General features: G+C 43.3%; 1 protein-coding gene across 7 annotated transcripts in view; it reads left to right on the top strand.

The window, feature by feature from the left end:
- LOC146866151 (uncharacterized) overlaps window positions 1–23,814 on the top strand; it is a 1,119,785-nt gene that overhangs the window by 310,758 nt on the left and 785,213 nt on the right. For all 7 annotated transcript variants that reach the window (XM_085634060.1, XM_085634084.1, XM_085634050.1 and 4 more), the window contains one exon: window positions 7,809–7,968. In XM_085634060.1, coding sequence (XP_085490186.1) covers window positions 7,931–7,968 — 38 coding nt within the window. In that variant the 5' untranslated portion in view covers window positions 7,809–7,930. The remainder of the gene's footprint in view (window positions 1–7,808; window positions 7,969–23,814) is intronic.

Here is a 23,814-nt window from a genome sequence, read left to right as displayed (position 1 = left end):
CAGGGACTATGGACGACACAGCAACAGAAGATGCACATCAACCTTCTGGAACTGATGGCTATCTTCCTGGTAATGAAGGCATTCAAAGTACACTTGTGCAACAAAGTCGTGTTGATCCAGACGGACAACATGACTGTCATGTACTACATACAGAAGCAGGGAGGAACACACTCTCCACAGTTGTCTCATCTGGCTCAGAGCATGTGGAAGTGGGCCATTCAGAGGAACATGTTCCTCATGGCGGAACACCTCCCAGGCAAGGACAACCAGATGGCGGATCTGCTCAGCAGACACAGCCACCAAATGCACGAGTGAGAGCTACATCCATCAGTACTCCAACCGTACTTCCAGCAGTGGGGTCATCCAGAGATAGACCTATTCGCCACAAGGGAAAACGCAAAATGCCAAAGCTTTGCTGCCAGGTTTCCGCATCCACAGTCGCAGGGCAATGCGATATGGATGAACTGGTCAGGCAGATTTGCGTACGCTTTTCCCCCAGCGCCATTAATACCGCTAGTGGCACGCAAACTACGGCAACACTCAAACGACACTCATCCTGGTTGCTCCAATGTGGGCACGCCAGCCATGGTACACCACGTTCCTAGAACTTTCCGTGGTGCCGCCTCAAAGACTGCGGCTAACACCCAAACTTTTAACACAGAACCATGGCGAAATTCAGCACCCAGATCCGCAACAGCTGAACCTGGCGATCTGGCTCCTGAAGTCTTAGAGTTTGGCTACCTGAACCTGCCTCCAGAATGTATGAATATCATCAAGGAGGCCAGGAGACCCACGACCAGAGCTTGCTATGCGGCTAAATGGAAAAGGTTTGTCATTTACTGTAAAAACAATTACATTAATCCGCTGGATGCATTCATTCAGAACATCATCTGTTACCTGTTACACTTATACCGATGCAATCTGGCATACAGCTCCATCCGTATACATCTAACCGCAATAGCAGCCTATCTTCAAAACAGGCAGCACCTCTCTTTATTCAGAGTGCCTGCCATCAAAGCCTTCTTAGAGGGACTCAAACGAGTGATTCCTCCAACACACCCACCGGCACCGGTGTGGAACCTAAATGTGGTCCTCACCAGATTGATGGGTCCACCCTTTGAACCTCTACATTCATGTGAGATTCAATTCCTCACCTGGAAAGTAGCTTTCTTAGTTGAGAAGAGTTAGTGAACTCCAGGCACTAACAATTCAAGAGCCATTCATACAGGTTCACGCAAACAGGGTTGTACTATGTACCAACCCCACATTCATGCCTAAAGTGATATCGCAGTTCCACATGAATCAGACTAATGAACTGCCTGTTTTCTTTCCAAATCCAGAAAATGTCGCAGAGAGAATGCTCCATACACTAGATGTAAAGAGGGCCCTCATGTACTATATAGACAGGACACAGGATTTTAGGAAAACAAAACAAGTGTTTGTTGCCTTTTCCCCACAACACAAAGGCAACGCCATTTCCAAAGCAGGCATAGCCAGATGGATCGTTAAATGTATTCAAATTTGCTATGCAAAAGCTAAACGCACATTAACGATTCCTCCCAGAGCCCACTCAACACGCAAGTTAGGGGCGTCCATGGCTTTCCTGGGGAACATTCCTTTAGAGGAAATATGTAGAGCAGCCACATGGTCCACTATACATACATTTACTAAACACTACTGTGTAGATGTGCATTCAAAACAGCAGGCAGCTGTAGGACAGGCTGTTCTCAAGACCCTTTTTCAGACTGCTGCAGCTGGCACGGGCAGCCGCCGCTAATGGAGGGACTGCTATATAATCTATGCACAGATATGAATTCAGCAGCCCACATGCCTCGAACCGAATATGCTACTTACCAGTATGCATCTGTTCTTGGCATGTAGGGCTGCTGACATTCATATCGCCCACCCTCCTCCCCGGCGCCTGTAGCGGCTGCAGCACTCAGAATTACTGTATAGCATGATCATCACTTACTGTATCTACTCCATCACTGCCACAATGGCGAAAAACAATCTAAGGATGGAGAGGATGCCCATGCGCACTGTAGTCCAGGGGAGGAGCCACCTATCTCGTGATACTTCGAAGACTCTTCCAGGACAACAATGTGCAATCATCCGGACCCAACACTAGGCGGCGATCTATGCACAGATATGAATGTCAGCAGCCCTACATGCCAAGAACAGATGCATACTGGTAAGTAGCATATTCGTAACCACCCAAACAATCCAGGTGAAGTTATCAGCAGAATGCTAGGAAAACGTTTATCAATATTAAATGCTTGCAATCAAGTAAAATTTGAATTATCAAGTGCTGTATGCCACAATGGGTATTACCACAGCAGTAAGTCTTCCCAACTGAAATTGAATTATCATTCAGCTAACAACTTTGAATGTGTTTTAGAATTGCAATATTTTGTCTTCATTAGCATATTAGTTTTTGAAAATACACATATTTTTCTATCAAAACCACTTTCCACTTTGAGCAATCAAATCAATTTTCCAGAAGAAAAACCTTTTCTGAAAAAGCATATTTATTCCTTTAAAAATCAGATCAGTTTGCATTGTTAGAAAATATATGTCCGTGATGGCAGCAAGAATGTAATTACTAGACTTGTATGCCCAAAATAGTCAAGGAGGAAAATATTATTGCTAAGGCACAATTATACCATGCGTCAGAGATAATACTCTTATGATGGGGACCAGCATACATATTTGGCAGTCCTTGACACTAGGAGTAGCTTTAAGGAATCAACACTGATTATTAGGGAAGGACACAATGTCACACACCCACACAAAAATAATTGTGATGCTTCTAATTTTCTTTACCCTGGATGCATACTCTCTTCCCTCAGCTCTTTGGTTGATCATTCACCCAACTAGCACATTTTCACTCTAGTTCTTGCAGTCACACACTTTGGTGGGTCAGCCCTGGTTACTGCTCCCACGATTCTTTGATGTCACACACGGTGTGACTGATAGAGCAGGGCGTATAACATGGCCAATATCCGTCTTAGGTAGATTTAAAGTGGAGGTAGATGGTTCATGTTGCAGACCCATTGGCCAAAGCTGTTGCCTCCACATGCTTCAACACCCTCCACATACTCCGCAAGTCCTTCAAAGGGATCCCCCCAGAATCTATCACCCATGCACGCCTCACCAGCAGACTGGACTATGGGAATGCCCTCTACGCCGGAATCAACCAATCTCTGCTCCACAAACTCCAGACCGTCCAGAACGCCGCAGCATTTATTTTATTTGTAAAGTGCCTGAATCACCCTCGAAGGGGTATCTCCGCGCTATGGAGGTGCATGAGTAGGCCATGAAGGGGGGCATGTTAAAATAATGCAGTTTTGAGGAGCCTTCAGAATTGAAGGTGACTAGGGCATTGCGCCGCAGATGAATAGGAAGCTGGTTCCAGTAGAGAGAGGCTAGGTGAAAGAAAGCTTTCCCTCCCAGTCGCAATGTTTTGAACCGTGGTACAAGAAGCAGAGATTTAGTTCCCGATCAGAGAGACCAAGTGGGTATGTAGTGGTTAAATTTCCTTGCTAGATAGCTGGGGCCTTTGCCATTCAAGGCCTTGTGTACAATACAACAGATTTTAAATTTGGTTCGTTTACGTACCGGGAGCCAGTGGAGTTGTTGTAGGAGAGGAAGAGAGGCAGTTCTAGGGATAGCATTCGAGACCAGGCGCGCCGCGGTGTTTTGGACCACCTGTAATCTGCTCAGCGAAGACTCATTAGCTGAGACCAAAAGGGCACCACAGTAGTCTAAGCGGCTTAGTACCAGTGCCTGGATGAGAGTTTTCCATGTGGACAAGGTAAGGAAGGGGAAGATTCGCCGTAATAAACCAAGTACATGGAAACAGCTGTGATAGCAGCGTGCTCTTTAATGGTCAGTGCCTGGTCTAGGCGTATGCTGAGGTTCTTGACTACGGTCTTTGGCTCCGGGGGATCACCTAGATCCCCTGGCCACCAATCTTTTGACCACCGCAATGGTGCGTCCCCCTCAGCAATGCTAGCATCCCACGGCAAGACTACATCACCCAGCAACTACGAGAACTCCACTGGCTCCCCGTCGAAAAAAAGTGACCTTCAAGCTGCTCACACACACCTACAAAGCCCTCCACAACACCAGACCCCAATACCTCAACAAAATAATCTCCTTCTACGTCCCCAAGAGAAATCTCCGCTCCCCTGACCAGGCCTTGGCCGAAATCCCCCGCATCCACAGAACCAGAACAGGAGGCAGATCCTTCTCCTACATCGCGGCCAAGACCTGGAAAAAACTCCCCCTCAGCATCAGAAGCCCCACACAGCAAGCATTCAGGAAGAGCCTCAAGACCTGGCTTCTCAAATGACCGGAGCTGCCCAAATGCATCCCCCCCCAGCCCCTTCAGGCCCTCAGTAGTGCGCTCTATAAATCCCCGATTGATTGATTGGCCAACACAGTGTGTGTTTGAGTGTTATCAAGAGACCCTGCCATTGTTTTGGATGTCTGTAACTCTTACGGGTAATGAAACGAGCAGTGCTGCCTTCTTTAATATACACAGAATCTCTGAGATCAGCTTGGTTTGGCTTCACCTCTGAGAGCTACTTTGAGGGTGCTGGTGAGCTACCAGTAGCTTCCGAGCTACTGGTTGGAGACCCCTGGTGTAGGGTTTTATATGATTCCAGCAGGGCATCCCATTCTAATGCCACAGGTTTCTTTCGCAAACCTCGACATTGTTCATGGTGTAGTGCACTGCTTTCACCCCGCTCCCGTTTTTTTTTTACCCTTTCATGCCCGTGAGCTATAACGGGAGCCAAGCAGAATTTCTAGGCCTCTTGACTTGGCCCAAGCCAATAGCAGGTCGGTGACATGTGTGGTTACCTTATTGTTTTTAGACCTCAAATAGACCTAGTATACAAAATTCAAATGTGTGCCAGTGTGTTTGGCCTGTGAGCTCTGATAGAACAGACCAGATGTGTGACCATTATTCAGTCAGTATGGGGCATGCCCATAGCATGTGTGCTAGGTCTGCATCATGTGTGCAACCGTGTGGGCAGGCCGATGAGTCATTGGGAACACGGCGTGTAATTTGTGCGGGATGAGATAAGCAACAATGCAAAGTAGTGAATTGGATAAATGTAAATTGGGAGTTACACGAAATCATCCGGTGATAATCTAACAAAAACATTGTCATTTCACTGATGTAAGAACAGAGATGCTGTTGGGGGTGCGCTAATTGTGTACACCTAAGGTGTGGTGCAGTTAGTGTGCTTCCAAGAGTATCTTTCGTGAGTGGGTACGAGGTCCCAGGGCCCCCTCCAGGTGAGGTAATCAAATTATGCACCTGCCTTCGGGGAAGTCTGACCCCCCTCGTTAAATTCATCCTTTCCACCCTCTATAGAGACAGACAAGGCAATGTTCAGTCTTTCACTGCAGCTGTGTTTTTATTGTAGGTGGGTTTGCATCTTCAATTGAGGCTGCACATTTCTTCCACAAAGGGTACCATATCTCGTTCTGCCCCAGGTGCACTTTTAACAGTACGCAACAGCACAGAACTGGGACAAGGCACCTGAAGCGTAATTCCTCCCCAGGAATTACTAATGCACATTTCAATTTTACTCAATTTGATGGTCACAGACGTGAAGTGTGATTGGCTAGGTTGGCCTTACTGGGATTGAAATTTGTGACTTGCCAGTCACATTAAATATCAGGAGTGTTCCCTTAACTCATTCAGTTATGCTGAAGGTTTACTTTGTAATTCTGTTTCATGTGTTTATTCGTTCTGCAAGATAATAAACTTGCATAACTTACTACATATTCTGCAGGTTGAAATAAAATTGAATAATGTGTTTATTCGCACTGGAAGCAATAATATTGCATTACTTCCTACGTGTTATGCAGGTTGAAATAACATTGAGTAAAGACTTTGTTGACATACCTTATGGTACAGACTTTTTGACGCCATTCCTACACCCCTGTACCATATATTTGTAGACTTGGAGTCTGACATCACTATTCAGGAAATACTCACTGCCTTTAGCTCATTGAAGAAAGTGAAGTCTCCTGGTCCAAGTGACGTCTCGATTGAGCTTATTTTCATATTTCTTCTTCTCGTCATTTTCTGCACCCAAACTATTAGAACTATTCAATTCCATTATGTGAAAGTCCAAAGCTAGCAGCTCCTTTTTAGATTCACTGTTAATTTGCATACTCAAACAAGATAAAGTTCCTAAATTATGTAAAAATGATAGGCCTATTTTCCTTATTAATTATGACTGAAAGGTTTTTTGCCAAAATATTAGCTTTGCGTTTAGAGTGTGTTCTCCTTCTTGTATAAACCTGATCAATCTGGTTTTTTTTAAAGGCTGACTGGCTGCTGATTATGCACTAATGTTCTCTAATATCATCAGTCAATCAAATAGGGTGAACCCCCACTAGCTGCATTTTCATTAAAGGCCAAAAAGGCTTTTGATCATATCCATTAACAATATATGTTAGTAACTCTTCATTGGTTTGTTTTTAGTCTTAAAAGTATTTATTTTGTGCAACTATTATATTCACACCCTAAGCCGGTGTTTGTAAATGGGTACTTCATCCCTTATTCTCTACAGAAAAGGTACCAGACAAGACTGTTCTTTAGCCACTTAACTATTTGTTTTATGCTTAGAACCCTTTTTAGAAAGAATTTCTTCTAATACCAGCACATTAAGTTTCAAATGTGGTTCACAAGAAGTTGAATTGCCTTTATATGCTGAAAAACGTCATATACACGACCAACCCTGTTACTTAACCAGGCTCATTTTTCAAGACATTTGGTTGTATTCCATCATCTCAGTATATAAACTTAATTTCTCTAAAACCAAGATTTTACCTTTGAGTCTCTTATACTTTCATCATATATATATACTGACTCTAATTATGCATCATATCTTTCAAAAATAAAAATACATTTGGGCCTGGTTTTCTCTCTCTAATAAAGAAATGATAACTCATAATTTTGTAATGTTAAAATCTAAGATACAAACTTTATTTTCTACCTGGTCTCCATTGCATTTATATTGGTGAGGTAGACTGTACACCAATAAAATGATGATTGTACCAAATATCTTGTATACTATTTTCACATTCCTACTTCATATTTTAAGCAACTTAATTCCATTTGTCAAAAATGTTTATGGAATAATTAACCTGCACATACTTCTCTTTCTAAACTTAAATGACCGAAAGTTGAAGGTGGTGTTAGATTCCCTGATTTTAAACCATGCCACCCTAAACCCACAGGGATTGTTCCTGAAAGCTTTTCACTTCATGATTTCTTTTTAAAGGACGTTATCTATATGTCTAACTGCATTTTTATTTCCAAATAGCCAATTTTTAAACATTGACATTTTTGGTTAAACAAGATTATGTTGATAAATTGCCTCCACGCCAATGCTTTTAAACTCCTCTTCTTGGTATAATAGTTTCTTAGGACTCCTAATCAATCATTTTATCTCAAGCTTTGGAAAGAGAAATGTATTTCTATGTTTCTCAATTCCTTTCTTCTGTCTTTTTCCATATAGAAATCCTTCTCAAAATCACCTGCCGTCTCTTTAATTGTAATGTTTTAATGTTTATTGAAGTATGCAAATTTACTTATAGTTATAATATTGCTAACTGCGATTAGCAAAAAATATTAAATAAAAAAAACTTAGTTGACATGTTTGTGATGAAGGTAATAGCTACCCTGTAATGTTTCCAAAGTCCTACTATTTAGGTTACTTTGGCGGCTACAATCTGGTTATTCACAAAAATAGCTAATTCTACTCTTTTCTGCTTTTCAGATTCTGTAACCATCACTACCATACTGGGCAGTGACGCGAAGAAACAGTAGGAGTAAAGAGAAGCAAGCTAAGTGATAACCACACAGAGTGACTGCCTAAATCCCAGCATTTTCTACTAAAAAATGGGACTCATCATCTGTAAGATATGGAGCAAGTTTGTGTAAGTACTCAAAATAATGAAGGTGAAAGCGAACGATCTAGCCGAAAAATAAACTTTAACTTGAGGCCTGATTTAGAGTGCAGTTACTCCTTCAGGGCGACAGAGTATTTTACTTCTTCACCCTGACAGAGTAACAGCACTCCAGATTTAGAGACGTCTTCTGCCCCAAGGGATATCGCTTACATTTGCAGGAACTGACATCAAGGCAGTTCCTGTCAATACTTTGAAAATATGTGTCATATGGTTTTGTCAACATGATGGAGCCATACAGCATAATTTAAATTTCTTTTTTTATGTCCAAATAGAAATCCCAAAGCTGGATTTTCTTTTTAAAAATAAAAAAAGAGTAATGATCTCCCCTCCCCATGGGAATTTTCTCCTGTGCTGTGCTAGTCATAGAAATGTTTTTACTTTCACTTACTGACCCGTTTTGGATGGCGGTAAGCAAAACTAAAAACTTGACATTTCTATGCCCACTCTAAATAGGGCAAATAGCAAAATCTCTCACTACCCTTGCTCTGTTGGGCCATCAGAGGTCAGCAGTCTCCACCACTTACAAACTGAAGCAGGCAGAGCTTCAGTACATTGCGACGGAGTACCCTTTCTGCCTTCCTCCAAATCAGGCCCTTGATATGCATCCACTATACTTTTGTTGTGATGTGCAATCCTTGAGCGCTAGGACGCTATAATAGCAAAAAGGATAGTAGCATGCGCTGACTCAGGTATAAAATATCCTGGCAAATAGCACCGATAAATGTCCACAGGACAAAAAGGTCGCCTTACACTTGAGGATTGGGAAAGACTTTATATATCATAAACAGCACAGAATATAGACAACCCTACTTTATATGTGTCTGCCAACCTGGCGGCCTATAAACTTAAATAGAAAGGCCTCTGCATGAAATACTCCAGAGAAACTGAGGGTTTTGAGTAGTCAAAACTGTTTGTATGGTCTCAGTTTAAGATCCCACAACAACCAAGTCAGATCAAAGACTCTATAGATGTATGCTTGTATCTCTCTTCTGTAGCACGGGCCTAGCTCAAGACATAATCCCAAGCAAGTATGAACAACTACAATAGGCAACACAGTTACAAGAATACAGATTGCAAGTTCCAATCCAAGTTGATGAAAATGGAAAACGCATTAACAGTAGCAAACTTAAAATGATTAAGGAATTGCAGAGAAATAGTTAATTTAAGAATTTCAGTGAATGTCATACTGAGAGCAACTTTTAACACAGGATCTCATGTAATTAACTATCAACCAACTGGAAAAAGTTATAACAAAAAAGTGACTAATTAGATAATTTTTAGCATAGCAGACAGACCACCACGTGTGGTTTGTCATCAGAGGCTCTGGTTATAGCCTCCCTGTGAGGAAGAGAAAAACATATTTAAAAAACCCCACTATGACAGTGAGGATCATTTCACCAAAAGTGACACAGCTGGTGTCAAGGAAGTACTTCTGGCAGGACTGTAGCGCTGGGTATACCACCATCTCATGGCAGTCCGCATAGCATTTTTGTTTTTGTTCTGAAAAACCAAAAGCCCCAAAATCGGAATTTATTTCTGCAGAAAAAGGGTCCTGACCTTCAGTGAGTTTCTCCCTCTACCTTGGGCTCATTCAGGTTTTTCCGAAACATTTTCCAACATTCTTCATAGGAAACTCTCCTTTAAGAGGCCTACCCTAAATAGGACAGACCTTTTTTAAAACAGTAAAGCCAGGGGGCTACAGTGAATGGACTGACACCTATAATTGACTGTTGTCGGAGTCAGCGGAGGTTCTACTATTAGTCAGTCAGCAGTTCTCAAATCTTTGGGTGGTGCACGGAGCAATGGATTTCATAGGGTGGGAGACCTGCCAATGTAAAGAAAAGTCTAAATAGCCTCCTAAGTATCTGTAGAGAGTTTTTCCAGTAGGTCCTTCCAGAAAGGGTTTTGATTGGAGAGTGCATGCAATCAGATAGCAATGAGCCCCAAAGAACAAAGTTATCTCCAAATGTAGTCTCTTTGCTGTATTAAACAAGCTTTTCATAAATCCGAAGGGTCCCACGCCTTCACATGGCAATGGGTCAATGGCCTTGAATAGGCTGCCTGTTCTATTACTAGAGAGAAAAAGATCAAGATGTAAAAGCTATAGGTGCCTCTTGAAGGCAGATACTTGATGTGAGGTCAGGGGGTCAGATTATTACCCCAAGGGCTGGTGTGCTTCATTTTCGAGTGATGGCAAGTAGGACATATTGCCCCTATATTTGATAGTGGTTTTGGAGAAGGAGTTTCTGCACGAGGAACAATATTTTCCATGTATAGATAAAATAAAATTGTGGATTTACACAGGGCATCCTATTCCCCCTTATGCTAAGTTCTGTGCTATAAGGAACTTCACACAGAAGCTATAGAATCCTGCTGCTGGGAATGTCACATGGTAATCCCAGGATCATGTATGGATCCCTGTACCTGGCACAGCTTTTCATACTTATTTTTGGGAATATTGGTGAGTTTAAGAAAGTTGAAAATCTACCCTTGCATACAGGTGTAAATCCACGAGTGCAGATGTAGTTCTTTTCTTAATCTGAAAGATTTCTGAATTGGGCCAAATATTTTCCTACTCCATGGAAAATCAAGATTAGCATTCAACAAAAACGTTTTAAAACAGGATTGAAATAAGAGCTTGCATTTGCCTTTGAAAATACTTCACTTAAGCTCAGTTCCTTAACCCGTTCCTTGCTCATGACGTAACCACTCCGTCATGAGCCACGGGCGCCGTGTGCTCATGACGGAGTGGTTCCGTCATGCTGCGGCCGTTGGCGGCCGCTCCTCCCACGCGGCGCTAATTCCCCGCCTGTGCGGGCGAATAGCGCGAGTGGGCGGAGTCGTGACGGAACCACTCCGTCATGAGCACAGCTCGCCCGTGACTCATGACGGAGTGGTTCCGTCACGAGCATGGCGGCGCTGCACTGCCCCCAAACCCCCTCAGCGCCGCGGCGGAATTCGTGCCGCGGTGAAGGGTTTAAGAATATGTTTGAGCTCTTTATATCTCTTTTTCTAGGTGTGTGTGCTCCCTTTCTCTTCTTCCAGCCTAATGAGGTTAAGCAATGTGTCGCAACCAATCTGATTTATTCTGTATTGCCAATTAAAATACACACATAGGGCACTGCTCCAGATCGATCTGAGATAAAGCTGTTGTCTATTTGTTTCATAGGCTACCGATGTACGCAAACCTAAAACTTTCCTCCACAGTGGGGCCTTAATTGATTCCAGATTCAATGAACAATCAAACCACAATTCTACTCCATAAGTTAAGTGGTCAGCAGCTTGGCTGCTAAACTGCCCTGCAGGTCTTGAAAGACTGAGTGGCACAACAGTGGTGAAATGTGTTTAAATTCCCTGAAAGTGCTCCTACTGAAGAGGTGTAGACTCAAACAGCATCCCCCAGTGGAGTTCATGTTGGATTTGCTGTCACAAATAACTATGTATGGAAACAGTCTCCATTTGTTGGGAACACAGGGGCAAGGTTATTTTGTGGTCCAGAGACTGTTTGTACTGAAGTGTTGTGCCTTATATAAGTAAAAAACTAGGAATAGGAGGTATTCACCAAATGTGGCCAATCCCTCAACCTGGGATAATGGTATTTGCCACGTGTGGCAGATACCTTACCCTATCAGCCTGACATGTAATGAGGGCCCTAATGCTCTGAGGCTGCCATACAATGGACACTCATACTGGGGACCAAATACCCCTATTAGCACTTGACTTTGAGAATAGTGAGGCAAAGCATTCTAAAGTTGATGCTGGGAGGTATTGAAAGTAGGAAACTCAGTCGCACAACATAATACTAAAAAAATCATTGTCCAGTCAGTGCCTTTTCAAAAACATAAACTACCTTTACACACACAACTAAATACTACACACAAAATTACAAATAGATGTCAGCAAGCAAATGTAAATACCAATTGAAACCCATCCTAAAGAGACTTTGCAAACTCTCTGGGGTACAAATCATGCACCCCAAAAGAAGACTACTTGGGCATCTAACCCCCATAAATCAGACCAGCTTGATACCTTAAACTATTTGTGTGCTAGGACTCCCTATCCCCTGAAACAATTAATATTCCTATATGTGCCTATAGTAAAACATACAAGGGAATACACTGTTAATAGGTGGAAACCCTCGCAAAGCCACTAGGCTTTGCGTGGGTATTCACAAAAACATTTTCAGATCCACTACCTCTGACACTGCCTATTTAATCAACAACAGAAGCCTACTGCCTTTATCACAATCAAAGTGAAGGGATATTTTTATCCTCAATTTCCAACCGATTCCTTTTTATCTTCAGCCTTACCTTTGTCATCGGTTTATCTTATCTGATCCATTAAATATAAACATTTGCAAATACAATGTTTACAGTTTATTACCAATAGACCACACCTATTGTCTTTGACATGGCTTTGTATCAATAAACATTAAGGTCAGCTGTTTTTCTCAGGAACATTTCTGTTTGAAACAAGGCTTCCTTGCAACCAGTCATGACCCTTAACTAACAGTGCTCATTACCCCTAAGGTGTTCACAAAAGGTAGGTCCCATAAGAGGTTTGAACAAGAGCTCAGACCTTCCCCTGTCTCTGCCAGGGGTCTCCAACCAGTAGATTGCGAGCTACTGTAGTTCTCCAGCTACCCTTGAGTAGCTCACCTGTGTGCAGCCCAGCTTATTAAATTAGAAAGCTTTTGCTTGGTTGAATTAATATATGTATAACAAAATTGAGATTATACAACACTAATGATATTAGTAGCTCTCAATGCATATTATTGAACATAAGTATCTCTTAGTACAGAAAAGGTTGAAGACCCCTGCTATGCATTCTCCCTCCTGGGAGACGTATCATGTGTTTTCCTCCTTTCTGAAGAAGGGCGTGATAGTCCCTCCAAATTGCAATCAGATACCTAAGAAAGAATGTGAGTGCCCTTGTCTTTGAGAAACACCTTTAGAAATATGCACATTTTGTTGTTCCACAGTAGCATTTTGGTGCAGCCGCAGCTGGGGAATCTTTTCTTTCTATTTCTTTAGCTAAAGTACACTGCCTACTACTTTTCTGTACAGTATCTGCGTGCGGGCGACACGCCGTAGGGCATACGTTCACTAATTGTTGGAACTAAATTGTGGTTCATAAGGGTGTGTGATTTGATGACATCTGCTGCTGACTGGCACTTAACTGTGTGGGGAAGACTGCTGTCTCCTGCGATTCTCTTCTGAGGAGTGGATGAAACCAAGGCCAGTCCTCTGGCTGTCCAGGGGCTCCATCCTCCCACTGTATGCAAGTAGGTAAGGGAAAATGCTGTCATAAGGACCCTACGGCTACTGTGGCAATGTTGAAAAACCCTGGGGACCCAACACGAGCTGGTAATCTCCATCAAGCTTGGGTGGTTTTGATCTGCCAGGTGTACTCAGCACCCAGAACACTTTACAGGTGATTTTCTTGCTATACTTGAGTGCCAACTCTAAAGTAGTATAACTTGACCCCCCCCCGTTGAGCCTATTTAGAAGGCTGTTTTTGTTTGGCTCCTGGTGGGAAGGGATGTGAGTCCTTTTATAAGGTACAGGAAGAGTAGAAACTAATTGTTCATCTCTGTATGATTGATATTATTTATGCAAAAGTTGGTCGCACACTGCTCGTCACACCAGCAAGTTGCCCCAAAGGACTGTGGTAAATGTGGTGGCGACGGCGGGTACGCCTATGCCACGATGTGTAAAAAGAACAGTATGTGTTGCGTTAGCCATCCCTGGACACGTGTTTCGAGGTAGTTGCCTCTCATCAGCAGGGAGCAGGTCAGTGTAAAGGGGTGCCGTGTGGACTGCCAAAATGTAATTAAAACAGGTCAAGTACCTCTCATGGCGCGCAGGTGCAGATCCAAGGCTCGTCAGCCCGTTGGCTCAAGGGAGCCGTAATAAATTATGCAAAAGTTGGTCGCACACTGCTCGTCACACCAGCAAGTTGCCCCAAAGGACTGTGGTAAATGTGGTGGCGACGGCGGGTACGCCTATGCCACGATGTGTAAAAAGAACAGTATGTGTTGCGTTAGCCATCCCTGGACACGTGTTTCGAGGTAGTTGCCTCTCGTCAGCAGGGAGCAGGTCAGTGTAAAGGGGTGCCGTGTGGACTGCCAAAATGTAATTAAAACAGGTCAAGTACCTCTTATGGCGCGCAGGTGCAGATCCAAGGCTCGTCAGCCCGTTGGCTCAAGGGAGCCGTAATAAATTATGCAAAAGTTGGTCGCACACTGCTCGTCACACCAGCAAGTTGCCCCAAAGGACTGTGGTAAATGTGGTGGCGACGGCGGGTACGCCTATGCCACGATGTGTAAAAAGAACAGTATGTGTTGCGTTAGCCATCCCTGGACACGTGTTTCGAGGTAGTTGCCTCTCGTCAGCAGGGAGCAGGTCAGTGTAAAGGGGTGCCGTGTGGACTGCCAAAATGTAATTAAAACAGGTCAAGTACCTCTCATGGCGCGCAGGTGCAGATCCAAGGCTCGTCAGCCCGTTGGCTCAAGGGAGCCGTAATAAATTATGCAAAAGTTGGTCGCACACTGCTCGTCACACCAGCAAGTTGCCCCAAAGGACTGTGGTAAATGTGGTGTCGACGGCGGGTATGCCTATGCCACGATGTGTAAAAAGAACAGTATGTGTTGCGTTAGCCATCCCTGGACACGTGTTTCGAGGTAGTTGCCTCTCGTCAGCAGGGAGCAGGTCAGTGTAAAGGGGTGCCGTGTGGACTGCCAAAATGTAATTAAAACAGGTCAAGTACCACTCATGGCGCGCAGGTGCAGATCCAAGGCTCGTCAGCCCGTTGGCTCAAGGGAGCCGTAATAAATTATGCAAAAGTTGGTTGCACACTGCTCGTCACACCAGCAAGTTGCCCCAAAGGACTGTGGTAAATGTGGTGGCGACGGCGGGTACGCCTATGCCACGATGTGTAAAAAGAACAGTATGTGTTGCGTTAGCCATCCCTGGACACGTGTTTCGAGGTAGTTGCCTCTCGTCAGCAGGGAGCAGGTCAGTGTAAAGGGGTGCCGTGTGGACTGCCAAAATGTAATTAAAACAGGTCAAGTACCTCTCATGGCGCGCAGGTGCAGATCCAAGGCTCGTCAGCCCGTTGGCTCAAGGGAGCCGTAATAAATTATGCAAAAGTTGGTCGCACACTGCTCGTCACACCAGCAAGTTGCCCCAAAGGACTGTGGTAAATGTGGTGGCGACGGCGGGTACGCCTATGCCACGATGTGTAGCAGCCTACACATGCAACCCCACACTCTTCCTACTCCCTGCTGACGAGCGGCAACTACCGCGAAACACGTGTCCAGGGATGGCTAACGCTACTCTGACTTGCACGCACCACTGAGCATAGGCGTACCCACCGACGCTGACTACAGGGACCACAGTTCTTCGGGGTAACACGCTAGTGGGTGGAGCAGTGTGCGACCATTTTGTTTAATGATTGATATTATTCTCTACAGACTGCAGCGTAGCAGTATTTTTGAGTGTGTTCCCCTCATCAACAGGACCAGAACATAGAAGTCCAGGGACCCTCTCCTTCAGGGTCCCAATACGTCCATCTTTCTACTGGCCGTTAAAAGGAGTCCCAGGAGAGAGTGCACAAAGCCAGAGTAGAAGCCAGGTGTCTCCAGACTCCTAACAGAGGGTGCATCAGACCAGAGTCCTGCTTCATCCATGCAGTGGGTTCATTATCAGCTTTCTGAGCTGTACAGACACTAGTAAAAAGAGGCAAAGCTTCCCATGATGTTCCATCGTCCCTCTATCCCTTTGCGTCACTCACAGGTCCAAGTCTGCTGTCTGTCCCAACCCATCATTATCTCTCTTTCGGAGTCTACATACTGGGGCCTTGCCTCTTTTCTTCAAAGATTGCCAAAAAAACTCATGAGTTCTGCTGTCTTTTCTTTGTCTCCTTTTCCTCTGAACTTGTTGAAGGGAAGTTGCTGTAGTCCTGGGATGGGCTTATTATGTGTAGGGTTTTTAGATCTGCCAATTGAGCAAATACATCTCACCAGCAGCTCAAACACGGAGAGAAACACCCTTGACATTATGGAATATATAAAGGATCCAAGATATGTCCATATGGCTTTCATTTTTGGATTCCAGATTGACTTCACCATAAGTCAATCTTGAGATACAGTAAAACACGATTTTCGCATTTAGTGTGCCGTGAAATAAACCCTATACACAAAATAGAATGGTGCAGTGTACTGTGTCCAGTTTGTATCATAATATTCCTAGTCTTGGCCCAACCTACGACATTTCAACCTGTAGGCTCAGTCAGACATCAGGCTCCCTCACTAAGCTAGACTTGTATGAACGTGTGTGCACATGTTCAGGCACAACATGTTCAGAGACACTTACTCCTGCTGCACAGCAGCTGACCTTATTCTGAAAGATTGACAATGGAAGTTACAGCTCACAACTGTTTCAACTAGAACGTTACAGTGGTAAAACTCCATTGGTGTTCCAACACTATAGGAAAACAAATAAAAAACAAATAAAAAACAAAGGTCCATAAACGAGCAAAGTGGATGTGCGAAAGACTATCCAGAGGCAGAAAGGAAGAGATTTGTGTAGCTTGTACTATACATGGCCTGCTTCAGGTTTTGGTTTCTTAGAAAGGTTACCCTCTAAGACAGTGCTCTGAAATACCTGGCTTCTCAGTCCAACCTGAGTCTTTACTCAGCAGTTTTATTGTAACTTTCTGTACCAGACTTTGGTAGCAGACTTGGGTTCCAGGTAGAGGAAGGAACATGTAGTGCCCATTTGCTCTGGCTTGCTCACAGTTCAGTGTTGTGGGTTTGATTTGACTTGCCCAGTGAGTGATTGTTGCATTTCCAATGTTTTAATGAACACCGTAGGTTTACTTTTACTGTACCAAGATAATTACTGCAGATTCTTTTGGCATCTGCACATCATCAGACCCTTGCATTGACTTAAGTGCTTGTTGGTGGTATCGGAAAAATATTTTGGTAGACTGCTCACCAATGCAAATGCCTTGCATAACCATAACCGTACTGAAAGACAGAAGGCTAAGTTCTCTTCCAGGGGAACCTCATCACAGTCATATGCACTGAATAGTCACGCGGGACCCTGGAGCACTTATAAAATACATTTATGTATACATATATCAATCTAACAAAATATTTACACTTACAACTTTTGCAGCCTATAAACCGGCTAAGAAGTCAAAAATGTATTTTCATTAAAAAAAAAAGAAAGCATTTAGTTTCATGTAAGTCACTATAGAGTATAGGTGAAAATAGCAAACCTTTTACAAACGTTCTTTAAAAAGGAAACAGAAATGAAGGACAGAATTACCCAATAGATTGCAAGGAGTACATTCAGCTAATACAACTGTCACTCTGCCTTTAAGAACCCCACAGTACCCTCTGTATCCTATCATGCCGCACGCGTGACAGTTAGGTCAGTTCATTTTTTGGGGGGAAACAGGATCCAGGGGCACTGAACTACAGAAGAAACAGCAAAAAAACAACAACAGGAGAAGACTCCTTGTTCCTCAAGAAGCCATGGTGAAGGTCAGTCTACCAGAGCGCTTTCCTTCAGCTCCATGGACTCCCCTAGAGGTATTTCTAAGGAGTGAATGCATCAAGGGGAGAGATAGCGGTACCAATCAACGTTGAGGAGTATGACGTAAAGGACCGTGATGCTGAGGAACCTGCCTACCTGTTCCTCATTAACAGGTACTCCATCAAAATGGATGTCGCTGTGCCATTCAACATCAAGGGTCCACAGTTGACTTCAAGGCAAGTGTTGACGTCGAGAACCCCTCTATCGACTGCAAGACCACTACCACCAATATTGAGTCCACCCTCCGTCAATGAAACCATCTTTCTTTTTGGCAAATATCCAGAGATAAGATTTATTAAAGCTTGTTTTCAGGTTTTTACTTAACGTCCTTTTAACAGTAGATTAATTTAATACCTTTTTTCTGTATAAAAGTGTTGATTTTTCTGTCAGAATGCCTTCACTCTTTGTGAAGTGCCCTTCCTGTAGGAAGAAGGTGACTCAAACAGATCCCCACAGGACCTTTATCTACTGCCTTCCAGAAGATCACCACCCCAGTTCATGCAGGCACTGTAAAAAAAAACTCTCCAGAAGAGCATTGAGAGACAGAGAAAAAAATCAGACTGCACCAAGATCAACGTGGGGGCATCCACGTCAACTTCAAAGACAATGCAGTCAACGACAAAGCAACTCCAGTGAACGTCAAGGCTTCCTCCTTCACACCGGAGGTAATCTGTTCTATCTCACTGTCTCCTGTGCCAGTCTCATCTCCAAGACTGTTAGGAGAAGTCACATCTACTCCATCACCAGACAGCCCCTACAAGCAGACTGAGATCCTCAAGGAGCAGGGACAGCTTTAGAACAGAATCACCAGTGCAGCTGCACCTGCCGCTGACCTCGGGATAGGTGCTGTGTTCAGAAATAAATTTTGGTTTTAAAAGCGCCTGCTGTTTTCTTGTGTCCTGCAGTTTTCAGGCAGCAATAAAAATGTCAACTCAGGTGATTAATGTTTCTGCTGGGAAAAGATCACCGTTTTGTCTAGTGGTAGTTTGGACTATTATAAAGTAGGGCAGGGGGTTAATATGCCTGCTACAAAGAAAATGTACCATGCAGATCAGAGAAAGTAATCCTCATTGTTTTGTGTATCATTTCCTATAGACTGATTTACACATGTTGGATTCATACCCTCTATATAACGTGTGTGATGTAAAGTGCTCTGACACCCCAGGGTTGGTAGGAGTAGTGCTATAAAGCTCATGTGCGAGAGGGTTTGTGGAGAGATGAGTGGCACTGTTGGAAGGGCGTGGTGAGGGAATCTGTGGAGAAGGAGGTCATGGGTTGGGGGCTCCAAAAAAAGATTATCGCACCAGGCACCTCTAACTCTAAAGCTGGCCCTGCCGAGGAGAAGGCATCAAACCATTCTAGATCTAGAACTAGATATAAAAGACCATCTACTGCAAGATATGCCTCTTCTCTTTCAAGACAATCAGGTAGAAGATCGGCAGGATCTCAATCTCACCATAGAAGATATTTGCCTTTAACTACCTCACAATGTTATATAAGGGATTACTCTCCAACCCTAACGGGCACTCCTCCAGCTAGAGCCTCTCCAGTAGATGATCTGACCACCTTTAATGATACATTAGTGAGAGGGGCTACAAAATTGAACATCATGATGCCTACCACGACTACTTCAAATTCATTGATCTTTGAGACTAGAACATGCGCAACAATTATGAAGGTGGCAAATCTGACAGCTCTCTTGGGGAGATATGATTGTTCCTTGTGGGACTCTGTACAAGGGTACACTGGCAAACTCCCCAAGGAAGATAGAAAATACTTCCAAGAGGTCCTTAATTAATGCTAATCTCAAATCAAATCATTGGGGCAGCAGCAGATTCATCAGACTTGTCAGTGCATGGGTACTGCCATGGCATCTCAACAAGACACAACTCCTGGCTGAGACTGACCTGCCTAAAACTGGAAGCATACAGAGGATTGCAAATTTACAATTCTCAGGCTCAACATTATTCAGCTCACATGTGGATGAAGAAATGAAGTCTGAAATGGACACTTTAAAAGAAGTTGGCCTGAAGAAGAGAAGGGAGTTCAGAAGGGGATACAGTCCTTATGACAGGTGTTATTTCCCTCAGAGGACTCAAACCCCTCATTGGTTGATCCAACGGCAGCAGCAACCAAGGCAAATGTACCAGCATAGAAAATATTCTAGAGGAAAAGGAGGTCTCCAGCAACCACCACCTATAAGCAAACAATGATTTCTTCCTTCTCTGTCATCTACTACAGCAGGAATAAGTATAATAAATTATGTCCAAGAGTGGCGTCAAATAACCACAGACAAATGGGACAGGAATATTATGCAGAATGGATATTCTGTACGTTTCAGATCCTCTACTCCTTCAATTACACCAACCAGACCATCGGAATAGCAGATAGATCTGTTGCAGAAGATCCACATTGATGCTGTCTTCAGCACAGTGGAGGAGGTTCCGCATTATCAAAAAGGATTGGGAGCTTACTCCTGGTACTTTCTGGTTCAGGTGAAAGAAAGGACCCAAACAAGAATTCAGACCTGTACCAGACTTAGGAAATCTAAACATACTATAAAAAAGGAAAGGTTCAGGATGTCGGCATTACAACAAATACATCCCAAGCTTCAACAAGGAGACTGGATGTGTGCTATAGACTTATGGAAATATTTACAATTCGTAATAGGATCCAAACATCTTTAATTCACAGTTCTTCCATTTGACTAATGGTGCAAATCCAGGATGTTTTTGAAGTGCATGGCAGCACATCTAAGAAAGCAAAAGATATTTGTCTACCCCATCTAGACGATTGGTTAATAAAGAGCCCATCCTCAGATTCAACTGTAAAGCATTTCCAGATATGTGTGAACACATTCTCATAACAAGGTCTTTAGATCAACATAAACAGATAAATAGTTCATTCTTTCCAACCAAAAAATACAATGTCTGGGTATTATTCTGGATACCTAATCCGCAAAAGTGTATCCTTTGGACGAGAGACTGTCATCTATCTTCCTGAAATGTCTCACTCTGTTGCAAACTCATCATCCTTCAACTTGACAGATATCGTTCCTACTGGAATCAATGGCATCTTGAATATTCATAGTTCCCCATTCCAAATTTCACGAGAACACTGCAACAGTGTCTGCAGGATCAGTGGAAGCAGTTCTCGAACAGTTGGGAACCAGAAACTAACTCTGTCACAGTCTACACTCCAGTCTCTCCCATGGTGATCCAAATCGAAAACTTTAAATGTGGAAATCCCCTTCCATCATGATCTCCCAAACCAAACTCTTGTTACAGATGCTTCCTTCAAAGGATTGGGCACTCACATGGGTCATTGACAGGCTCAAGGAATTTAGTCGGACAAAGAAGCGTCTTACCATATCAATCTCCTAGAACCGAGAGCAGTCCACCTAGCATTCCTTCCTTCCTTTGATAAATATGAACTTTCTGTTAGTTCAGACAGCTAATACTACAACAATGTATTACCTGAACAGGCAGGAAGGGACACATTCCAGACCACTGTTCCTCGAATAACAGACCATCTGGAAATTGCTCGTAGCGAGGAGTCTAACAATTACAGCAGTACACCTTCCAGGTGTTCAAAATAGAAAATTGGTGTCTCTTAGTCGTATTATTCAAGACAACCACGACTGGGTTCTAATCGATGAAGTGCTGTAGGAAATGTTTCAGGAATGGGCTTATCCCCAAATACACCTGTTTGCAAATGCAGAAAACAGAAAATGTCAAGACTACGCCTCCAGATTTTACCAACCTGGGTCGAAGAGGAATGCCCTTTTGATTGACGGTTCAAGACAATTTCTCTACGCTTTTCCACTGATCGCTCTTATTCCTCACTCTTGATCAAGCTGTACAAATCCAAAACCTGATTGATACTAATAGTGCTGGAATGGCCTTGTCAGTGGTTGTTCACAGAGCTTCTTCACCTCTCAGAGTACCCACACCAGAGGTTGCCGTGCAGGCAGGATATCCGTTACAAGTTGGAAGTCATATTCACCATCCCATCCAAATCTTTCATTGCTGCGATTGACCGCTTGTCTCCTGAATCCTTAGTATATGGCCATCTAACCCTACCACAACACTGCATGGACATTTTGAAAAAGTTCTTTCCACAAGAAAATCCTATGTTTTGAAATGGAAGAGATTTTGTATTTGGTGTATTCAAAGCAGTTCTGATCCATTCATTTGTCATATTTAAGTTTTGTTACCTTGTCTGCTTCTTCTAACAAAGACGGGCACACCTCATAGCCATAATGACCTGCAGAAAATTCCCCTCACAAACCTCATTTTTTTAAATTACTGTAGTTAAGGATTTCTTAGAGGATGTTAAGAAGATTTACTCTCCAGTTAGAGCTCCTTGTCCCCATGGGAGCTTAACATTGTTTTATCTAAATTAATTAGGCCTCCTTTCGAACCTCTACACAAGGCATCTTTACAACAACTTACATAAAAAACTGCTTTCTTAGTTACTATTACTTCAGCGCAGAGAATATGTGAAATCCAAGCCCTGTGTGCAAACAACCATATATCGTTTCTCACAAATACAGAGTTGTAATGAGAACTCAATCTAGTTTTCTCTCTAAAGTAGTCTTGATTTTCACAATAGTGTCAGGACTGAGTCTGGGACACTGGCATGTGTCAGGGACCCTGGCTACAACTGGTGCCAGGGAAGATAAAGTAGGCAGAATACTAGGTACAGAGCTGCCCAAGATCACACAGTGAGTCAATGGAGAAAGGGAATCCAAAGAGGAAGTTCTGTATATGAGGATAAGATAGGTATGACTCAGAAAGGACAGGCCCTCAGAGGTGATTTAGCATTCAGACTAACTACACCCAGGGCGAACGTGCAAGACATATATATAATACAACATTAACAATAAAGAGAATGTGGGGTAAAGCATTCAGGAGCTCCACACGGTAAGACTGCAGCTCAGTAAGTTCCTCACCCACAATTGCTGTTACAGATACTAACTGAAAATACCCAAATATAGGATATGTATGCAAAGGCAGGGTCTGTGGAGCTTAAACCTATGGTGATGTTATAACTGTAACTCAAAGACAATACTCACAGTGAAAAAGAAACACCACCTAGGGAGTCAGCTGTGCCCACAGATCCTAGCTTTCGAACAGGAACAACCAAGGCAGTAACAGCAAAGGGGTAGAAATAAACACAAGCACAATAGACAAGGATCTAGCAAGGAAGAGTGCTTAACAGGAAAGGAAGGAAAACACAGGGTACACTTGGCAGAGAGCAGGTGACAAACATACAAGGTAACAGAAGCAAGACAGCAGAATAGAGAGACAGCAAACTAGAACTGGAACCAAGGAAATGGGAAGAAAGGCAGGGACTGGAAAAGGATATACAGAAGGGGAGGCTACAAGGGTATACTAGAATAGTGCAGGTTCAGGAAGCAAGAAAACAAAGTAGCATAGAAGGCAGTGCTGGGGCAGGAACAAGAATTGAGCGTAGGCTCGGGAGTCAAGGTAGCACTGCAGGCAGTTCTAGTTCAGGAACAGGGAATTACTAAAGCTCAGGAGTCAAGGTAGTACTGCAGGCAGTGCTAGTGATAGAGATCAGGGTGTGTATAATATTCCCACTACCACAGATAGAGTAATCTCACAGTTACACGCACATACATTCATCATACGCTAGGGCCCATTTCACTAACATACGCTCAAATACTCTACCAGCAATAAACCTGTGGAAAGAAAACTCCTAGTCACCCTGCATCTATATCGAGGTCGATAAGACCTGGTTATTATGACTGTCCATAAACATAATCTATACAACCTATACGGCAATAATCAAAATATAATACTCAATAATTGACAAGAAATAATATCCAACACAATGTTCAAATTATATTGCTTTATCTAAAATTAGTCAAAATGGAAATCAATCAGAATAAATCATTTTTCTCATAGTTACCTATTCTAGCTAAATGTCAGAACGGGTCAGGACAAGTCTCTCGGTAAAGTCTCTCAAGACGAAGTCCCTTCAGCATCAATCCTCAGCAACGCAGATTCGGTACGCGGCAAAGGCAAATGGCAAGTGGCAAGTGGCCTCTCTAGGCTAACAATTCTTATAATGAATCGAACAAAGGAAAGATACATAGGAAAGTTGTAATGTCCGCTGGACCGCTGAGCAGAGCGAGAAGGAAAGGATGTAACATTGCTACATTTGAAAATCTCCGCTCAGG

This window comes from Triturus cristatus, chromosome 2_1 (genome assembly GCF_964204655.1).
Source record: "Triturus cristatus chromosome 2_1, aTriCri1.1, whole genome shotgun sequence".
NCBI classification, from domain to species: Eukaryota; Metazoa; Chordata; class Amphibia; order Caudata; family Salamandridae; genus Triturus; species Triturus cristatus.
The sequence above is the reverse complement of the archived record's forward strand: the minus strand, read 5'-3'. Positions and strand labels throughout refer to the sequence as shown.